The 21,105-nt window shown below is 38.0% G+C and overlaps 8 protein-coding genes and 1 pseudogene across 8 annotated transcripts; 2 read left to right on the plus strand and 7 right to left on the minus strand.

Annotated features, from left to right (window-relative positions):
* Positions 1 to 703: 703 nt before the first annotated feature.
* Positions 704 to 10,883, minus strand: LOC137792768 (uncharacterized; annotated as a pseudogene).
* LOC137792771 (histone H1-like) lies at positions 2,697 to 3,418 on the minus strand. The gene has a single exon (XM_068588479.1). It carries the CDS (start codon positions 3,395 to 3,397, stop codon positions 2,759 to 2,761), a length of 639 nt encoding a protein of 212 aa, XP_068444580.1. The 5' UTR covers positions 3,398 to 3,418; the 3' UTR covers positions 2,697 to 2,758.
* LOC137792772 (histone H3) lies at positions 7,107 to 7,735 on the plus strand. Its single transcript, XM_068588480.1, has one exon. The coding sequence runs from the start codon at positions 7,133 to 7,135 to the stop codon at positions 7,541 to 7,543; it is 411 nt and encodes a 136-aa protein (XP_068444581.1). The 5' UTR covers positions 7,107 to 7,132; the 3' UTR covers positions 7,544 to 7,735.
* On the minus strand, positions 8,213 to 8,683 carry LOC137792773 (histone H4). The gene has a single exon (XM_068588481.1). It carries the CDS (start codon positions 8,667 to 8,669, stop codon positions 8,358 to 8,360), a length of 312 nt encoding a protein of 103 aa, XP_068444582.1. The 5' UTR covers positions 8,670 to 8,683; the 3' UTR covers positions 8,213 to 8,357.
* A 1,025-nt stretch (positions 10,884 to 11,908) lies between the features above and the next one.
* LOC137792770 (histone H1-like) lies at positions 11,909 to 12,625 on the minus strand. The gene has a single exon (XM_068588478.1). The coding sequence runs from the start codon at positions 12,598 to 12,600 to the stop codon at positions 11,983 to 11,985; it is 618 nt and encodes a 205-aa protein (XP_068444579.1). The 5' UTR covers positions 12,601 to 12,625; the 3' UTR covers positions 11,909 to 11,982.
* Positions 12,626 to 15,649: 3,024 nt separating this feature from the next.
* On the plus strand, positions 15,650 to 16,228 carry LOC137792774 (histone H3). Its single transcript, XM_068588482.1, has one exon. The coding sequence runs from the start codon at positions 15,667 to 15,669 to the stop codon at positions 16,075 to 16,077; it is 411 nt and encodes a 136-aa protein (XP_068444583.1). The 5' UTR covers positions 15,650 to 15,666; the 3' UTR covers positions 16,078 to 16,228.
* Positions 16,229 to 16,544: 316 nt separating this feature from the next.
* Positions 16,545 to 17,000, minus strand: LOC137792776 (histone H4). The gene has a single exon (XM_068588483.1). It carries the CDS (start codon positions 16,988 to 16,990, stop codon positions 16,679 to 16,681), a length of 312 nt encoding a protein of 103 aa, XP_068444584.1. The 5' UTR covers positions 16,991 to 17,000; the 3' UTR covers positions 16,545 to 16,678.
* A 783-nt stretch (positions 17,001 to 17,783) lies between these two features.
* On the minus strand, positions 17,784 to 18,366 carry LOC137792766 (histone H2B). The gene has a single exon (XM_068588475.1). It carries the CDS (start codon positions 18,346 to 18,348, stop codon positions 17,974 to 17,976), a length of 375 nt encoding a protein of 124 aa, XP_068444576.1. The 5' UTR covers positions 18,349 to 18,366; the 3' UTR covers positions 17,784 to 17,973.
* A 1,115-nt stretch (positions 18,367 to 19,481) lies between these two features.
* LOC137792769 (histone H2B) lies at positions 19,482 to 19,983 on the minus strand. The gene has a single exon (XM_068588477.1). The coding sequence runs from the start codon at positions 19,965 to 19,967 to the stop codon at positions 19,593 to 19,595; it is 375 nt and encodes a 124-aa protein (XP_068444578.1). The 5' UTR covers positions 19,968 to 19,983; the 3' UTR covers positions 19,482 to 19,592.
* Positions 19,984 to 21,105: the final 1,122 nt, after the last annotated feature.

Raw genomic sequence — 21,105 nt, forward strand, 5'->3', positions numbered from 1 at the left:
CCTCTTTTTTTAGAATTCCTTGAGCATGTGTTCCGCAGCATTTCCGGTTATGATAGAAAAAAAAACTTCACACGTCTTGTATTTGCTTCTCATGTTCCTTTCTTGTCACCAACATGGTCTGATTCTCAAATATTTAATATTACATTTTGTACTTTTTTAGTATACTCTAAATACACCTAAATTATTGGTTGTTGTAATTTAACAAGATACTATGTGATGTTAAAGTACAATACATTATTATACTCATATTTGTTTGTTATCAATTCATTTCAACTTCACCTGTTGACCTTTTTTAATAAGTGGAAGAGTGAGACGATTCTCTGAAAAATCAGCATCAGCTTCTTTCTCTACCTAACACAAGGCTTGGAAAAGTTTCCTGATGGCGCCACACTAAATACATAAGTCTGTTAAGCTGAACATACATGTGAGCAAACATTTTATCTGTTGACTTTGAACAAAAGCTGATTAAAAACACAAATGGTCGACAGCATGTCTGCAATGTTCTTCCATCTCAACCAACAGACTGACCTTTGACCTGCAGCTTCCTTCAGGCCACAAGGCAGTATATTACACAGTATTCTTGTGTTAATAAACCCAAATAAATAACAATTGTAATCAGTTAAAGTTGATAATTTTTTTAATATACATTTTAAAGAATCGATTAATTTTGCGATATACCTTTCCTCTCGTGAGCAGCCGACTCATATTTTGTTTGTGCCTAAGTTCAAAAAAAGTTGACACCCCTCATCCAACTGGTCATTTGGTTTGAATAAGGCCAATATCAAATAGTTCATCATCCTCTATGAAGTCTACTTTTAGTTTGACTTCGTTGGTTAAAAGAGGGTGATTTAATGTTATTTTTTAAAGCACCAAGATTACTAGTAATTAAAACGATAGTTAAAGTGTGTTTTGTGAAAGGTAAAATATTTTAAATACAACTATAGCTTTATAAAAAAAAAAAAAGGAAGTATCTCTTTGAAAGTAGTGGGTGGCTCTTAAAAGAGCCGTTGGGTGATGAGAGTAGGGCCTCTACTTCTTGGTGGCCTTCTCGGTCTTCTTGGGCAGCAGCACTGCCTGGATGTTGGGCAGAACGCCGCCCTGAGCGATGGTCACGCCGCCCAGCAGCTTGTTGAGCTCCTCGTCGTTGCGGACGGCCAGCTGCAGGTGACGGGGGATGATCCTGGTCTTCTTGTTGTCGCGGGCAGCGTTCCCGGCCAGCTCCAGGATCTCAGCGGTCAGGTACTCCAGCACCGCCGCCAAGTACACCGGAGCTCCGGCACCGACACGCTGGGCGTAGTTACCCTTCCTCAAGTGTCTGTGGACACGGCCCACGGGGAACTGGAGCCCGGCCCTGGAGGACCTGGTCTTGGCCTTCGCTCTGGTCTTGCCGCCGGTTTTACCTCTTCCAGACATGATTCACGGTAACTATTTTGTTCCGGTTAAGAGAGAAGATAGCGCGCTGACGGTGAAGCTCAGATTATAAAGGAGCACCTAGTCGCTCATTGGTCCGGTACAGCAGTACGATCATCCAATCAGAGAAGACGACGTCACCGTGTCAGTTGAAGACTCCCGCTCTGCATGCGATTTATACAATGAGACGTTTTAGGTCAAAATAAACACAAAACCTCAATAAAACACGACTTTAAACGTGTATGTATGTACATACAACCAGTTTGTACGTGATACAGATTTATTAAAAAACACACTGAAGTAATGAAATCATTATAATAAAGCACATTTTAAGGAGATGCAATGATAACGTATGTTTTTAACATTAATTAAATTACATTTAAGTGATTTTGAACTCGTATTGAACACATTCACGTCTCAGTCTAGTGTTGGATATAAACACAGGAAGTACCGCAAAACTGTACTTCAGTACAAGTACTTTAAAAAATACTCTTCAAGTAAAAGGACATCATTGGAAATGTGTGTTACTATAATTAGGAATACATTATTAAATAAAAGCAGGATTGTATTGTTGTAGTCGTTTGAACTTGAGCTCATGTTTAACTTTATAATTCATTATTAATTGAAATTATTGAGAAAAACAATCACAAGTTTTTAAAAATCTTAGTGGTGAAAGTGATTAAAGGGATACAATAAATGCAGTACCATTATGTGTTAGAGTAGTATGACATAAAAACTTAGGGTTAGAGTACCTTAAACGTGTACTTCATATATATATATATATATATATATATATATATATATATATATATATATATATATATACTTAATCATTAAAGGATTATGTCATTTTCATCCATTGGACAATTTTTTATATGACACATAAATCCAAGTAGTTTTGAAATAAAGTACTCTTGTGTTTATTTTAGTATGTATGTATTTAAGTATTCAAAGTACTGAGAGAAGTTTCCTAAAACAGGAACTAGTTAAATCAGACTTTCATGTATGTTATTGATGCCATTTAGACTGTTTCTCTAGTTGGAAAGTCATACATATTGTGATTATCTATATTTAAATAGATTGTTATGTGTGAACTTTTACCGTTATCTGCTGCAAATGTCCCACTGTGTGCATCAGGAAAATCCAATATAAGTAGACATTTAGATAAATGTCATATTTACTATATTCATAGTTTCACAGTCCGTGTTCAAACTTTGTGACTTGTTTACATGTCATCACAAATACACAACGCATATAATAATATTACTATGTAAAAAAAACAAACGAAGAGCTCTTTTGTGTATTTGGGTGGCTCTTAAAAGAGCCGTTGTTGTGGAGAGAAACAAGTTTACTTCTTCGCTGGTTTCTTGGCTGCAGTCTTCTTCACGGTTTTTTTAGCTGCAGTCTTCTTCGCTGGTTTTGCAGCTTTAGGTTTAACAACCTTCTTCGTGACTTTCTTAGGTGTAGCCGCCTTCTTGGCCACCTTCTTCGGGCTCTTTGTGATCTTCTTCACAGAAGTTTTCTTAGGTGTCGCGGGCTTCTTTGCCTTCTTGGGTGTTGTCTTGGCTGCTTTTGGCTTCTTTGCTGCCACGGGGGATTTCTTGGCGGCAGTGACCTTTTTCGCTGCAGGCTTTTTAGGTTTGGCAGCGGGCTTCTTCGCCACCTTCTTGGGCTTCTCAGCGACCTTGGCCGCTTTGAAGGAACCACTGGCCCCGGTTCCCTTGACCTGTACGAGGTCTCCTTTTTCCAGCAACCTCTTGACGGTGCGTTTAACGAGGTTGTTTTTTTGCTCCACGTCATAACCACAAGCGGCCAGGTCCTTCTTCATGGCCACATAGGACATCCCCTTACGGCTCTTAGATGCGGTCACCGCTTTCATGATTAGCTCGCCGGCGTTGGGACCGGGCTTCTTGCCTGGCCTGGGCGCTTTCTTCTTCGGGGATTTCACCTGAGTGGCCGGTGCGGCGGCTGGAGCGAGTTCTGCCATCGTGATAATTCAGCTGTTCTGTTCTCGTCTCTTATGACTGATAGAAAACTCTCTGCGAGGAGGGGAACTTAAACACACCATGAGAACCGTGGAGACTCAACCCAGCCTGTCTCTTGCCGGGGCAGCGGGAAAACTCAGTCACTTGTGTTTTCTCTTCGCCATTAAATGTATAAAATACATATCTAGAGGAGGAAAGAAAGCCTGAAATGTAATCGAATTGATATAGAAGGAGTTTATCTTCACTTGTTTGGGAAATAAACATCATTGCGCTTCTGCATTTAGTCTGTAAAGCGTTTATACATCTCCCATCATCTTCTGTGTGAAACGCAGCTGAGTGTCTTTTCTTTGTGATTTCTCTCCTAAATGCTTTAAAATACATCAAAACCCCGAGAAAAAGAACTCGACAGCGAGAACAGATGTTTGTTCAGAGATCCAAAGTAAAATAACTCCACTCTTGTTCTTATGTATTTGTTAAAAAGAGGTTCATCTGGTGTCTGCTAACACACTCCTGTTGGGATAGACCACAGGCTGAATTCTCCACTTCCTGAAACACACTGTCCTTTATTTATTCATTGTTTATTTATTTATTTACAAAATAAAATGTGTTGGATAACACAACCAGAACACAAATGTTCTTACTTATAATTTCCTTTTAGACATACAAGCTGACATGAACTCTGGAGCATTATTTATTTATAATAAGCCCCACAAAGACTCTCAATGTTTTGATTTTCATGGCTGATGTCAATTATATTCCATCATAATATGGTTTAGTAATTTAAAATATGGCAGTTAAGCACTCTCAATCTGTATGAAAACAATATTAGAAAAAACTTAAACATCATTTTTTTGGCATAATACAATCTCGCCAAACAGTAGTCGTGATTTAAATGGTTTTAAATTAGTACATAACTCACTTAATAGAAATTGGTGTTATCCACTTATGAATATACTTTCGTTTTCCTTTTGATTTTGTCCCAAGGATTACTTATTATTTTGTATGATTTCTATTCAAATTTACAGTTTTTTTTATGACAAAATGGCAAATTCTCATTTGGGCTTTCATCTGTAGTTCAAGTCAAATTCTGTTAAAAGACGAGCTGCAGTGCAAACCATCTGACTGCGATGGATGTTCAAATGGAAGGAAAAGGAAATATTTTTCATTTCGGAAAATAGTGGATAGTTTATTACAAACAACATAATGCAAAGCACAACATTTTTAAATTTCAATTCAAACAATATTAACTTACTGTGATTGTACAACCTTTAGCACTGCAGAATAGTGTGGAAGAGTACACGTGAAGCTATTTACAGAGTGGACAGTGAAGACTACCAGAGAGAGATATTCAGGAGAAGAGAAAATGGAAATATTGGAATCATGGAAGAAATGATTGTGCCAGAGAGGAATCAAAGATTATAATATAAACAAGCAAACATGTAAACATAATAATCCAAAACAACAGAGCAATAGCAACAGTGCAAAATAGAAAATAATATCAAAAACAGTTTGATAAATTTGGTAAAATAACTAAACTAGAAAAGATGACAATATAATAAAGACAAAAATACAAGTGTATCAGAAGAAATACATTAGTAATATGAATATGATGTATGTACAAGAGAGTGTCAGTAGAAGCAATATTATGATTTCATTATATTTCCTTTATTGTTTCTTTGAAATTGCTACTTTTGATAAAAATAATAAATACACTTTACTAGAATAAATAATTAAAGACATACTGAATTAAAATCCTTTTTTGTTCACAGGTCTGAGCAAATAAATCACATATGTACCACATGTATAATTGTATAGTTATATTGGCATGGCTTATTACGTAACTTCTTATATTATATACTAATATACGTTTAAACCATTGTTTTCTGTAATAAATCTGAGTATTTATTGTCAGTATGCATGTTGTTTGCCATTTTCCTGAATAATTAATTATATCTTCATGAACACCAGAATAGACATGTCGTAATGGTGCCGACACGCCTTAGTGTTTTTCAGTGACAAAGTTGGAATGGAAAGTGATGCGTTATGAAAAGTCTGCTCAGGTTTTGAATCATAATACGTTTTTTAATATGTTTAGCGTGTTTAGTGAGAGAGTTTTAACCAATATAATTAGAATAGAACATCACGGTCAAATAAGATGAGATCAAACTTTTTTTTTAACCAAATGGACATTCCTGTCAAAAATACTTTCATTGATTACATCAAAAAAAAAAAAGCAAACAGTAAAAATACAATATTAAAATATATGAACGATGGAATTACAATTATTAAGTGTAAAAGAAACACTACCGACACCATTGCAAAATAAAACACAATATAAGAGAGGAAAGTAAAAATGTCACTGCGAACAAAACAACTAAACACTCAACAAAGCATCGACTGTTTGCTTCCTGGCTCCTCGATGGTGGAACGAGCTCCTCATTGACGTCATTGACAGCAGGAAGTGTTTACATCTTCCACCGCAAAGTAAAACCTCATCTCTTTTGACTGCACCTTGAATAAAGACAGTAGCAGCAGCACTTTAGCAGCACTTAGATGCTGATAGAACTTTGTAGTTTGACTTTGTTGAATAAATTGTTCTCTCTTGAGAACCGTACTCACGGTTAAATGCACTTATTGTAAGTCGCTTTGGACAAAATCGTCAGCTAAATGACATGTAATGTATTGTTATGTAATATATATATATATATATATATATATATATATATATATATATATATATATATATATATATATATATATATATATATATATATATATATATATAATGTGTGTGTGTGTGTGTGTGTGTGTGTGTGTATGTATGTATGTATGTATGTATGTATGTATGTATATATATATATATATATATATATATATATATATATATATATATATATATATATATGTATATATATATATATATACATACATATATATACATATATATATATATATATATATATATATATATATATATATATATATATACATACATACATACATACATACATACATACATACATACATACATACATACATACATACATACATACATACATACACATATATATATATTGTGTGTGTGTGTGTGTGAGAATAATACACTTGCAGGTCGGCAGGTACTCGTTCCAGGATTAAAGACTCATGTACAAGTTAATATAGGCTTGAAAGTCATTTAAAATTGAAGTTCAGTGTTTAAAGTATATGATTCTGATTGTGGAGAAAACTAAAATATATGACAAAATTCACACTTCTGCAGTGTAACATCTCTCTGACTTTGAATTACTTGTTGAGGTACAACAATATTTAATTTACATAATATTTAGGAACCTCACACAAATTTCAATTAACTCTTACTTTGAAATAAAGCCTGCACATGTATATGCTATCTTGTTTTTCAGTGATATACACAGTCCATTATACTTCTAAAGTATTTATGTACAGCATTTGTTTTGCTTGTTCTTTGACAATATGGAAGTTGTTTATTTTTGTATTAAATATTGAGTACTTGTATTTGCATTGTATTATTTGCAAGGTACCACAATAGACCAATGAGCGGGACTGTTGAAGTTTCAAATGTATTTTATCCAATAGCTGAGTTGCATAATCACGTGCACACATTGAACCAATCACCATCGCCTTGGCTCCTGCTCTAGCTATATAAATGAGATAGCGGCGCTTTGACATACACAACCACTTTTCTTTCTTTCGTAATAAGAAAAAGACGACCAGTAACAATGGCCAGAACCAAGCAGACTGCCCGTAAATCCACCGGAGGAAAAGCTCCCAGGAAGCAGCTGGCAACCAAAGCTGCCCGTAAGAGCGCCCCGGCGACCGGCGGAGTGAAGAAGCCCCACCGTTACAGGCCCGGTACCGTGGCTCTGAGGGAGATCCGCCGCTACCAGAAGTCCACCGAGCTGCTGATCCGCAAGCTGCCCTTCCAGCGCCTGGTGAGGGAGATCGCTCAGGACTTCAAGACCGACCTGCGCTTCCAGAGCTCCGCCGTCATGGCGCTGCAGGAGTCTAGCGAGGCTTACCTGGTCGGCCTGTTCGAGGACACCAACCTGTGCGCCATCCACGCCAAGAGGGTCACCATCATGCCCAAAGACATCCAGCTGGCCCGCCGCATCCGCGGGGAGCGAGCTTAGACTGACCCGACCCCAGTGAACCCCAACGGCTCTTTTAAGAGCCACACACCCGCCTCTGAGAGCTGTGTTCCGGTCTGACAAACACGTGCTGCACCATCTAAAGCACTAAGTTAACACGAATGAATTATGTAAATGGTTAACTTCAACGGCTGGATACGAATTCTGCAAAAGTAATATTTGTATTTATAAATTATGTTTTTAAATCAAACTTTATTTAGTAGTTCAATATTGAAATAATAAAATATGAATTCCTTAAAGAAGCATTTTATGAGTTACTAACAGCCTTTTGTCGTTTTGCTTTCTTCAAGAAATTGTATTTGTTCTGAATATTTACATTATATTGGTTCATTTTATCTTATGAGTTTACTTGAGCAGTGCTACTGTTATCCTGTAATTTCCCCACAGAGGGACTAAAGGATTTATTTTATCTTGAATCCAGTGTTACAAGTTGTTGTATAAAACGCGGAAATGAATCTCAATGATTAAACCAAATTGTGTATTTTAATTGAACATTTAAAAACTTTCACAAATATCATACTTTGTTTTTTAAAGGTCGGGATTAAGGTATATTATACATTCTAAGGAATCAGGATTTCATATTGAACTATTAGTTACATTTTAGTTTTATCAGTTATAACTGTTAGATAAGATAAAAAGAGAAGCCATTCATTGTTATGCAATTTGTACTTCAGACATACAGAAGTATATATTTTATTTTGTCTTGTTACTGAAATTAATCATCAGGACAGGAGCTCTCAGAGTGGGTGGGTGGCTCTTAAAAGAGCCGTTGTGTCGTGTGGTCGTCGGTCAGTGTTTAGCCTCCGAAGCCGTACAGGGTGCGGCCCTGCCTCTTCAGAGCGTACACCACATCCATGGCGGTGACGGTCTTCCTCTTGGCGTGCTCGGTGTAGGTGACGGCGTCACGGATGACGTTCTCCAGGAACACCTTGAGCACACCGCGGGTCTCCTCGTAGATCAGACCGGAGATACGCTTCACTCCGCCGCGGCGAGCCAGACGGCGAATGGCGGGCTTGGTGATGCCCTGGATGTTATCACGGAGAACTTTCCTGTGACGCTTAGCGCCTCCTTTGCCGAGTCCTTTGCCTCCTTTACCGCGTCCACTCATCTTGTCAGAGTCTAGTTGGATGAACTAATGCTGAGGAAGCAGAGAGCGTCGGTATTTAATTCCCACCTGCGGACGTATTTGAAGACACACCCCTCAGCCCGCCCGCATTTTTCTTAAGGACCCTATAGCGTTTGAGCCGCCCGTTTATGATACAAAATAAATAAAAACTTCACACTTTGTTACCGACATTATCTACATTTATCTAAATCTCATATATTTAATATATCACAGATGGTACTTAAAAAAACAAAACAGGTACACCTACATTATTGGCTGTTTTATTTTTTAACAAGACACTGTGTGACGTTGTAGTAATATTAAAATAAATACATCACAATACTCATATAAATTGTTTGTTTATCAATTAATTACAAAATGACACCTGTCATCTGACTTTTGGTTTCCTCTTCAATTAAATCTTAGTTTCCTCATTAATACAATTGCATTGTTTAGCTGAGTTCTTAGAAGTAAATCCAGGATTAATTTGTGTTTTCATGAATGTTTAATAATTAAGAAATGTGAAGACTTTTAAGCAGCAACTGTTGACAAATGTACCACATAATAATGTTTGTTTCCGTGAAGCACTAAAACCTTCTTTTGTGTTTTTGGTGCCTCTTCTTGCAATAATAATTCTGTTTCTGGTTATTGATATTCAACATAAAGAACCAGAGACCTGGTTGGTGTCGTCAGAACCGCACAGATGATTGTGGGAGTTATCCTCCCTGACCAGAGGAAGGCCAGAAACATCTGCAATCAGTGATTACTTGTTCTGGTTATATTACTGGTTACCAGTAACCAGTAAAATATATATATATATATATATATATATATATATATATATATATATATATATATATATATATATATTTATATATATATATATATATATATATATATATATATATATATATATATATATATATATATATATATATATATATATCTGCATGAATAGCGTATTCATGGTTGTAAAAAGATAAGTACTACCACTAATATAGTTCTGAACAGTTATTCTAGTTACTAGTCCACTAAAGAGACCCATTCAGCTTAAATCCTAGTTATTTAAACATATTCTGGCACTTTACCAAGAGCCAAAGCCCATTAGAGGAGAGCTGGGCCAAGAGGTCAAGAAGGCCCCCCAGTCCAGTGAAGTTGAGAGGGAAAGCCTTGTAAATTTCCAGAAGGACACAGTAGGACCAGAAACATCTAGACTTGTAAGCTAACTTTAAGCTAAAAACACCTGATTATTACTGGATTGCATGTGATGAGCAGTCAGACGTTCATGCTTTTGCGGGGAGTTCACGATAACTTTTGCATTATGGGGGAGCAATCTGTGATGCGCCATGGCTTTGACACAACAACGCAACTTCAACACTGCACTCTTCTCCACACTGTCAGAGCAGCTTGTAGTGTAGGACTTGAGGCTCCAGACAGAAGAGAACTTTAAGACTCTTTTTCGTGAAGCTACTTAAACAGGTTTTCATGGCCTTCATCCGCTGCTTCAACTTGTTGGGGAACAGCGCCCCCATGTGGACAGGCTGAACAGCAGAAAGAGAAATACAGGTTTAAAGAGAATACAGGTTTCAAACTGATTTTAGCCTCTGTTGACCAGGTTCACTTAGTTTAGGCCATTAAAACAGGAGAATTTACCCATAGATGTAATAATGTTAAATAGTGAATAATAAAGCTTGTGTGTGTTGCAATGTGAATCATTGATGCATACAATAAAAACAGGAAGTTTCTCTTTGAGAGTGGTGGGTGGCTCTTAAAAGAGCCGTTGGGTGATGAGAGTAGGGCCTCTACTTCTTGGTGGCCTTCTCGGTCTTCTTGGGCAGCAGCACCGCCTGGATGTTGGGCAGCACGCCGCCCTGAGCGATGGTCACGCCGCCCAGCAGCTTGTTGAGCTCCTCGTCGTTGCGGACGGCCAGCTGCAGGTGACGGGGGATGATCCTGGTCTTCTTGTTGTCGCGGGCAGCGTTCCCGGCCAGTTCCAGGATCTCAGCGGTCAGGTACTCCAGCACCGCCGCCAGGTACACCGGAGCTCCGGCGCCGACACGCTGGGCGTAGTTACCCTTCCTCAAGTGTCTGTGGACACGGCCCACGGGGAACTGGAGCCCGGCTCTGGAGGACCTGGTCTTGGCCTTCGCTCTGGTCTTGCCGCCGGTTTTACCTCTTCCAGACATGATTCACGGTAACTATTTTGTTCCGGTTAAGAGAGAAGGTAGCGCGCTGACGGTGAAGCTCAGATTATAAAGGAGCACCTAGTCGCTCATTGGTCCGGTACAGCAGTACGATCATCCAATCAGAGAAGACGACGTCACCGTGTCAGTTGAAGACTCCCGCTCTGCATGCGATTTATACAATGAGACGTTTTAGGTCAAAATAAACACAAAACCTCAATAAAACACGACTTTAAACGTGTATGTATGTACATACAACCAGTTTGTACGTGATACAGATTTATTAAAAAACACACTGAAGTAATGAAATCATTATAATAAAGGACATTTTAAGGAGATGATGAAATATGTTTTGTACATGAATACCATTACATTTAAGTGATTTTGAACTTGTATTGAACACATTCACGTCTTAGTCTAGAAAAAAGTAGTGTTGGATGTAAATACAGAAAGTACTGCGATACTTTACTTCAGTACAAGTACTTTACAAATACTCTTCAAGAAAAAGGACATTATTGGAATAAATGATACAAACAAATGGAGTAACATTGTGTTGTTAGAGGAGTATGAAGAATAATTACATAAAAAGTACCTTGAATGTGTACTTCATGAATATTTATATTTAAATGGGTAATTTAAGAGTCTCAGTGTTTTAAACTTATGAGTTTGAACTTAATCATTGTAGGATAGTGTTATTGTCATCTAATGTATTTTTTATATGACAAATAAATCCAAATAGTTTTAAAACAAAGTACTAGTTTGTGTTTATTTTAAATGAAATATAAGATACATAGTTAGAGTACTTCATATATTGAGAGTACTTAAAGTACTGAGACAAGTTTCCTAAAACAGGAACTAGTTAAATCAAAGTTTCATGTATGTTTTTTTAATGCTTTTAGACTGTTTCTGTAGTTGGAAAGTCATAAATATTGTGATTATCTATATTTAAATCCAATATAAGTAGACATTCAGATATATTGATAGTTTGTTTATAGTTGGTGTTCAAACTTGTGACTTGTTTACTCACAAATACACAACGCATATAATAATATTACTATGTAAAAAAAAACGAAGAGCTCTTTTGTGTATTTGGGTGGCTCTTAAAAGAGCCGTTGTTGTGGAGAGAAACAAGTTTACTTCTTCGCTGGTTTCTTGGCTGCAGTCTTCTTCACGGTTTTTTTAGCTGCAGTCTTCTTCGCTGGTTTTGCAGCTTTAGGTTTAACAACCTTCTTCGTGACTTTCTTCGGTGTAGCCGCCTTCTTGGCCACCTTCTTCGGGCTCTTTGTGATCTTCTTCACAGATGTTTTCTTGGGTGTCGCGGACTTCTTCGCCTTCTTGGGTGTTGTCTTGGCCGCTTTTGGCTTCTTGGCGGCGACGATCTTCTTAGCTGCAGGCTTCTTAGTTTTGGCGGCGGGCTTCTTCGCCACCTTCTTGGGCTTCTCAGCGACCTTGGCCGCTTTGAAGGAACCACTGGCCCCGGTCCCCTTGACCTGTACGAGGTCTCCTTTTTCCAGCAGCTTCTTGACAGCGCGTTTAACGTGGGCGCTGTTCTGGATCACGTCGTAACCACCAGCGGCCAGGTCCTTCTTCATGGCCACAAAGGAGACCCCACTACGGCTCTTGGATGCGGTCACCGCTTTCATGATGCGCTCGCTGGCACCGGGCCCGGACTTCTTGCCTGGTCTGGGCGCTTTCTTCTTCGGGGATTTCACCTGAGTGGCCGGTGCGGCGGCTGGAGCGAGTTCTGCCATCGTGATAATTCAGCTGTTCTGCTCTCGTCTGTTATGACTGATAGAAAACTCTCTGCGAGGAGGGGAACTTAAACACACCATGAGAACCGTGGAGACTCAACCCAGCCTGTCTCTCGCCGGGGCAGCGGGAAAACTCAGTCACTTGTGTTTTCTCTTCGCCATTAAATGTATAAAATACATATCTAGAGGAGGAAAGAAAGCCTGAAATGTAATCGAATTGATATAGAAGGAGTTTATCTTCACTTGTTTGGGAAATAAACATCATTGCGCTTTTGCATTTAGTCTGTAAAGCGTTTAAACATCTCCCATCATCTTCTGTGTGAAACGCAGCTGAGTGTCTTTTCTTTGTGATTTCTCTCCTAAATGCTTTAAAATACATCAAAACCCCGAGAAAAAGAACTCGACAGCGAGAACAGATGTTTGTTCAGAGATCCAAAGTAAAATAACTCCACTCTTGTTCTTATGTATTTATTAAAAAGAGGTTCATCTGGTGTCCGCTAACACACTCCTGTTGGGATAGACCACAGGCTGAGTTCTCCACTTCCTGAAACACACTGTCCTTTATTTATTCATTGTTTATTTATTTTTTTTAATTCATGATACAACCATGTTTACATATTCATTTCTATGTTAAAATATTTGTGACGCTTTAAATGCTCTCAGCTGCCAGTTTTGAGCTGAACAAAACTGAAAATACTATGGCGATATTCCAAGTTATTTATAGTTGAAATAATAAAATGTTTTATAATAGAATTCTCTCATATTTTAATCATAATGAGATTTCTAAGGGGCCAAATAGTAGCAGCATTTATGGCATCCACAGTTTTTGAAAGTTGGGTAACTTTGTTTTTGTTGTTTCAGTTCATGCATGCACTCTCCTCAATTGAACAAAAGACAACAAAAACAAAAGAAACACATAATTCGGATAGGAAGACGCAAATTCCTGCCACACATTGGAATTGATGCATTTTCATTTCTAGAAATAATTTTGGTAGAAACATTATAAGTATTGGGTCATCAAGGTCTGATATATGTCTGATGTTACGTTCAAAATGAAAGTATCTATAAAAAAAAATCAGATAATTTTTTAAGACTATATTTTTTCTTTATGGGTTGAAAGTCCTTTTCTGTCAGGGAATATAATGTTGTTATACCTTTTGGGACCCAGGACTTATGTCTATGATTTAATTTAGTTTAATACACATTAAATGTTCTTTAAAAGTAACACTTACAAATATACGTTTTTACTAAGGATCAAAACATGTGATCAACACGTCTCTCACGTGTTTCTTTGCTTTTTTTGTTGTCTGTTCCTGACTTTATCTGTAGTGTTGCAGGCCGAACAAAAATGAAATATCTTGTTTCCATACTATCGACAATGAATAGCAATTAAAGTATATTTTTCACTGCTATGCTTTTCTATATATTGACATTTCCCACACTGTCCAGATATTATACATTATTATTATTATTATTATTATTATTATTATTATTATTATTATTATTATTATTATTATTATCAAATATACTTAAAGTACCAAACGTTTTAACCTGCAGCTCAGAATACATTTTCATGTATTGGTTGATGATATATGTATTTTTATTGTTCTGAATCTAACAACGGAAGTAAAATGTATAGTCCCACAATATTTCCCACCCTGTCATGGAGTAGAAGTATACAATACTTCAAAGTGTACTACTTTGAAGTATTCTAAACTTCAAAGTAGTACACTAGTACCATGTCAGCTAATGAAATGACAACATCATATCGTCTCAAAGCTAGGGTTGCCCATTCCCGCCAAACACACAAAAAAAAATTAGGACCCAAAAAATAAAAATTAAGACCAAAAATTAGGACCAAAAAAAAATAGGACTAAAAAAAATTGTCTTATTTTTTTCCTAGTCTTTTTTTCCCGTTGACTTGAAAAAAAGGCAAAAAATAAATAAATAAATCATGTTTCATTCCAGGACAGAAATGAGAACTTGAATATAATTTTAGCTAATATTTGTACTTCATTGGCTATTTTTAAGAACTGAGTAAAATGCAAAGTCCACACATATATTGAATGATTTATTTACTTTAAAGTAACCCATCAACAGACTTACAGGGAGTTGACATTGCCAAGTTATCTTTTAGTAAATAACAAGAGCACTTGAATATAAAACAATGTTTGCAATGTTCAATTAAAAGAATATGTAAATTGAAACAAGATTGGACTATCATGTGACAATACATATTTACATTTAAATGAAGGTATTGTAAAACCAAAGTGATGTAATAACGTATTGCTTACATGTTTTTTTTTGTTGTTTTTTTCGTCAACAAAAAAAAAAATTTTTTTTTTTGGTCCAATCTTTTTTTTTTGGTCCTATTTTTTTTTTTTGGTCCTAATTCTTTTTTTTCGTCTTAATTTTTTTTGTTCTAATTTTTTTTTTGGTCTGGCGGGAATGGGCTTCCATACAGGCTGCATTGGAAAACGTAGAAATGTATTTTCACTCTACTCCGCGACGATTACGTTTTCAAATATATTTTCCAACATTTTTTTTTTTTTTTAATGGGCAATAGTGTATTTCCTAAACTTTGGTCGTGACTCGTCCTAGTGTTTTATTTATATATATATATATATATATATATATATATATATATATATATATATATATATATATATATATATATATATATTTATATATATATATATATATATATATATATATATATATATATATATATATATATATATATATATATATATATATATATATATATATATATATATATATATATATATATATATATATATATATATATATATATATATATATATATATATATATATATATATATATATATATATATATATATATATATATATACATCAAGAAAAGAATTCTCTAATGTCAGTAAAGAGTTCAACTTTGTTTTAAGTTCTCTTCCTGTGGCGCTATCACGTGGTTAACTTGGACCAATCAGCGTTCCCTTTGCTCCGACTCTGGATATATAAAGGAAACGTCGTCGCTTAGAAAAACTACTTTTCTTTCGTAATAAGAAAAAGACGACCAGTAACAATGGCCAGAACCAAGCAGACCGCCCGTAAGTCCACCGGAGGAAAAGCTCCCAGGAAGCAGCTGGCGACCAAAGCTGCCCGTAAGAGCGCCCCGGCGACCGGCGGAGTGAAGAAGCCCCACCGTTACAGGCCCGGTACCGTGGCTCTGAGGGAGATCCGCCGCTACCAGAAGTCCACCGAGCTGCTGATCCGCAAGCTGCCCTTCCAGCGCCTGGTGAGGGAGATCGCTCAGGACTTCAAGACCGACCTGCGCTTCCAGAGCTCCGCCGTCATGGCGCTGCAGGAGTCTAGCGAGGCTTACCTGGTCGGCCTGTTCGAGGACACCAACCTGTGCGCGATCCACGCCAAGAGGGTCACCATCATGCCCAAAGACATCCAGCTAGCCCGCCGCATCCGCGGAGAGAGAGCTTAGACTGACCCGACCCGAGTGAACCCCAACGGCTCTTTTAAGAGCCACACACCCGCCTCTGAGAGCTGTGTTCCGGTCTGACAAACACGTGCTGCACCGTCTAAAGCACTACAATAAGGCTATATCACTAAGTAAAAATAAGTTATTCAGTTTAGCTTGATTATGTGTATCCTATAATTCGGTTTGAGGGATGAATAATTCGTAATAGTCATAAAATATTGGTATAAAAAACATGTAATATTTCCAAGTTTATAAACTCGGTGGGTTAATGTCGTGTCAAATGCACGAGGCAAATCACAAGCAAATTATATTTATACAACTTGATTGATATTACATTCAAAAACAGTGTCGTGTGGAATTATAATGTGCATATAAGCATTTAGGTGTGTCTATGTATGATTAGTGCTACTTTGTGATAAGACTGGTAATCACGTCGCATGATTGAGGCTTTTCGAATAAAGATTACTGTATTTAGAACACCTCTTTTAATGAATTACACTCAATTAGTTCTTAATATTACTAATGGTATATATGGGAAATAGCTCTCAGAGTGGGTGGGTGGCTCTTAAAAGAGCCGTTGTGTCGTGTGGTCGTCGGTCAGTGTTTAGCCCCCGAAGCCGTACAGGGTGCGGCCCTGCCTCTTCAGAGCGTACACCACATCCATGGCGGTGACGGTCTTCCTCTTGGCGTGCTCGGTGTAGGTGACGGCGTCACGGATGACGTTCTCCAGGAACACCTTGAGCACACCGCGGGTCTCCTCGTAGATCAGACCGGAGATACGCTTCACTCCGCCGCGGCGAGCCAGACGGCGAATGGCGGGCTTGGTGATGCCCTGGATGTTATCACGGAGAACTTTCCTGTGACGCTTAGCGCCTCCTTTGCCGAGTCCTTTGCCTCCTTTACCGCGTCCACTCATCTTGTCAGAGTGTGGTTGGTTAACCAAATACTGAGAAAGCAGAGAGCGTCGCCATATAAACACCACCTGCGGACGTAGTTGAGGACAAATGGGCGGCAACAGTTCGTCTAACAATAGAAACAAACGACCGTGTGTTAATCTGTGAATAATCTTTATGCCTCGAGTTTACAAAAGACAAAAGATTTTCCCAATTGTGTCAGATTTCAGAATAATTAAACACCATTATTTACAGTGCAATACTGATACTATCGGTTTAAATACACCATATTCAGATTTGTAATCTGTATATTTTGTTACTATTGCAATTCATATAAAGTAATTACAGTATTACTATTAATTTGAGTAATATAATGAATGTGTATACCATTCCTGTATTTTGTTATATTAGGTGTAATATTCTGCTGAATACTTTCCTATTATTACATAACTATATAATGAATGAAATAACTTTGTGAAGAAATCGTGAATAAATATACTGAAATGTTTTCTCTGTGTATCAATATTTACATAAAGATTGACAAATGTGAATCATTGTGTATTAAATTGTGTAGACTGAACAGCCAGCATGGTGTGACTGATGGTGAAATTTATGACATGAATATTTTACACATAAAGACACTCAGACTTATGGTTCACTATAGGTATGAACTGCTTTTTGTAGAGACGTCCAGCTGCTCAACAGCTTTTAGATGTATTCAGGTGCAATGTTTTGCATATACACTTTAGGATTATTTTCTTTCTTCAAATTCAAGACTGCATTCATTTTTACTGCCGGTCCGCACAACGTGGCCAGTCTACTATGCAGTTCTGTCTGCAGAGGCAACATATGTGCATATTTATTTTAATATGAAACGAAGTGGTTTATGTAGTGCCACATCATGATTAAGATATAACATAACACTGCAAAGGAGTGTGGCTCTTTCAGAAAAAAGTGTGTGGCTCTTAAAAGAGCCGTTGGTTGGAAAGATGGTGGAGGGGACAGTCTACTTGGAGCTGGTGTACTTGGTCACGGCCTTGGTGCCTTCAGACACAGCGTGCTTGGCCAGCTCACCGGGCAGAAGGAGGCGGACGGCGGTCTGGATCTCCCTGGACGTGATGGTGGAGCGCTTGTTGTAGTGAGCCAGACGGGAAGCCTCCCCGGCGATGCGCTCAAAGATGTCGCTCACGAAGCAGTTCATGATGCCCATGGCCTTGGAGGAGATGCCGGTGTCGGGGTGAACCTGCTTCATCACCTTGTACACGTAGATGGCGTAGCTCTCCTTGCGGGACTTGCGCCTCTTCTTGCCAGACTTGGCGGCGGTCTTGGTCACCGCTTTCTTGGATCCCTTCTTGGGCGCTGGCTTTGATGGCTCAGGCATGATTACAGTTCTGGTGGTGGCAGAAATGCGTTAGGTGAAGGCGGTACGCTGCTACTACTTAAACACCCTGCATGCAAATAAGGCTGTGCTGTTTCCTCTCTGCTATTGGCTGAGTGTCAGTGACGTCGGTGCATGTTGCTTTCTCAGACTTTAACGTCGTTCTGGTTGAAATAGAGGTACACAGGGTACTGCACTGTAACAATAGAGGTACAAGGAGGAGGAAGAACCAAATAATTAGCAAAGAGAAAAGCAGAATAGTAATTTCTGATCAGTTTTGATCGACAGTAATGGAACATGTTTTCGTTTATATGCAATTAGTTTTGAGATTAAAAATCTACTTCTCCCTGAGAACTATGTTTTGAACAATGTGTTTTCTATTTATTGTATTGTTTACTGACTGCTTGATAGTGTAGATTATTCTGATCACTTGGTTTATTTTAGAGCAATGTTGATTATGAGCACAGATAAAACTGTTGAGACCAAAGTTTCATTTGCAAGAGTATTCAGGTTTTGTAAATAGTGCTTAAAGATTAGGTTTTGTAAATAGTTCATAAAATTGGTGACGGTTTCAAGAAAGGTCTTATCAATCAATACAACTTTAATACAGGTGTTTATGAACTTGTTCATATGTTAATATTGTAGCGACCCTGCGTCAGGAAGTTGCGAGACGTTGTCTGGCTCATTGGATGCTTTATTGTAGAACACAGAACAGGCTACTGCTGGCCGCAGCCTACGCCAAAACAGGAAAACACACTCAAAGCCTCGCAACGAGCTTCAGGTTCGCTGTCTGCCGTCCTCTCCTCCGGACCGCAACACACACCAATCACCCCCCGCCTCCCTTACTCGCTCTGCCAATCACAGGCACGCTCATAGGGAGCTACTTTAAGTGACAGCTTAAACAGAAACACAGCTTATGTGATAGTCATTGACCTCCCGAACAGTAACTAAAAAACATTGAAACCATAACATGCCCGTTACAATATCTTACACCACAAACATGTGACTGAGTAGTATCAGTACTAAGTTATGGTGAATCCTTTGTACGCCATTTAAAGTCTATATATATACACACACACACACACACACCAAGTCATACATTCTGGTTTAAGCAGTTTACTACGAGTTTAGTGCAATAACACAATACATAACAGTTAGTAAATACATGGCAGGATTGTGGCTCTTTCAGAATAAAGTGCGTGGCTCTTAAAAGAGCCGTTGGTTGGAAAGATGGTGGAGGGGACAGTCTACTTGGAGCTGGTGTACTTGGTCACGGCCTTGGTGCCTTCAGACACAGCGTGCTTGGCCAGCTCACCGGGCAGAAGGAGGCGGACGGCGGTCTGGATCTCCCTGGACGTGATGGTGGAGCGCTTGTTGTAGTGAGCCAGACGGGAAGCCTCCCCGGCGATGCGCTCAAAGATGTCGCTCACGAAGCAGTTCATGATGCCCATGGCCTTGGAGGAGATGCCGGTGTCGGGGTGAACCTGCTTCATCACCTTGTACACGTAGATGGCGTAGCTCTCCTTACGGGACTTGCGCCTCTTCTTGCCAGACTTGGCGGCGGTCTTGGTCACCGCTTTCTTGGATCCCTTCTTGGGCGCTGGCTTTGATGGCTCAGGCATGATTACAGTTCTGGTGTTGGCAGAAATGCGTGAGCTGGAGGCGGTACGCTGCTACTACTTAAACACCCTGCATGCAAATAAGGCTGCGCTGTCTCCTCTCTGCTATTGGCTGAGTGTCAGTGACGTCGGTGCATGTTGCTTTCTCAGACTTTAACGTCGTTCTGGTTAAATTCTAATTGTTATACTGATGTATTAATCCGCATTATAAGTTATATTATACATATTTAATACATGTAGACTTCAATTCAGGTATGAAAACCTTTTTACGTATTCTTTATAATGTATTCAATGTTAATCTTTTAAAGAGGTATTCAACTATGGCAAACATAAGAACATCGTCCTCAGACCTAATATCTTGTAGACACACCTGTATTTTGTGTATGTATTTGTGAAGGTATATTAATATATTTTATGTATTTATCTATTTAAAATATTCCTAAACTAACGTTCCACTACAAACACTAAACACAAAGCACCTAATTAAACTAGTTTTCAATCTAAAATTAACTAAAACTGAGTCTGGTATCCAAAATATAATAATAATAATAATATAAAATTAGTATTATTAGTATATGTTGGACACCAGAGTGTAATATATATATATATATATATATATATATATATATATATATATATATATATATATATATATATATATATATATATATATATATATATATATATAGAGAGAGAGAGAGAGAGAGAGAGAGAGAGAGAGAGAAACTGTTTACAGTTTGCTGGAATATGTTCTGAGTGTAAAAAACAAGATAAATGTCTCCATCAAGTGGGGAAGCAAGGAAACGTAGTCAGCCAACAACCACATCTGAGTATGTTTCAGTTTATTTCATAACTCATCTGCATATATTATCAACAGTTTAACAAACAGGATTTCTTTTCTGTCAAAAACACGATGTAACATTGACGGGATGAGGTTTAACATGTGAAACACTTAAACCACTGATACACAGAGAAACTTTTGGCTTAGTCAGACCAATTTGGCAGCGTTGTTTTGGGGAATGGCGTCAGAAAGAAGGTACTTGATGGACGGAGGCAGCTTCACGGATGATTCACACTCACAGGCAGCAAAGTCTACGGACTCAGACAGAAAGGAAACTACCTCCACTACTGTTGGCAGAAC

Source organism: Clinocottus analis, unplaced genomic scaffold (assembly GCF_023055335.1).
Source record: "Clinocottus analis isolate CAN_PGR_092001 unplaced genomic scaffold, fCliAna1.0.p SCAF_215, whole genome shotgun sequence".
In the NCBI taxonomy this organism is placed as follows: domain Eukaryota; kingdom Metazoa; phylum Chordata; class Actinopteri; order Perciformes; family Cottidae; genus Clinocottus; species Clinocottus analis.

Bases quoted from the DNA above. Each gene is read 5' to 3' on its own strand.
- LOC137792771 (XM_068588479.1), bottom strand. From the start codon at position 3,397: ATGGCAGAACTCGCTCCAGCCGCCGCACCGGCCACTCAGGTGAAATCC.
- LOC137792770 (XM_068588478.1), bottom strand. From the start codon at position 12,600: ATGGCAGAACTCGCTCCAGCCGCCGCACCGGCCACTCAGGTGAAATCC.
- LOC137792766 (XM_068588475.1), bottom strand. From the start codon at position 18,348: ATGCCTGAGCCATCAAAGCCAGCGCCCAAGAAGGGATCCAAGAAAGCG.
- LOC137792774 (XM_068588482.1), top strand. From the start codon at position 15,667: ATGGCCAGAACCAAGCAGACCGCCCGTAAGTCCACCGGAGGAAAAGCT.
- LOC137792773 (XM_068588481.1), bottom strand. From the start codon at position 8,669: ATGAGTGGACGCGGTAAAGGAGGCAAAGGACTCGGCAAAGGAGGCGCT.
- LOC137792772 (XM_068588480.1), top strand. From the start codon at position 7,133: ATGGCCAGAACCAAGCAGACTGCCCGTAAATCCACCGGAGGAAAAGCT.
- LOC137792776 (XM_068588483.1), bottom strand. From the start codon at position 16,990: ATGAGTGGACGCGGTAAAGGAGGCAAAGGACTCGGCAAAGGAGGCGCT.
- LOC137792769 (XM_068588477.1), bottom strand. From the start codon at position 19,967: ATGCCTGAGCCATCAAAGCCAGCGCCCAAGAAGGGATCCAAGAAAGCG.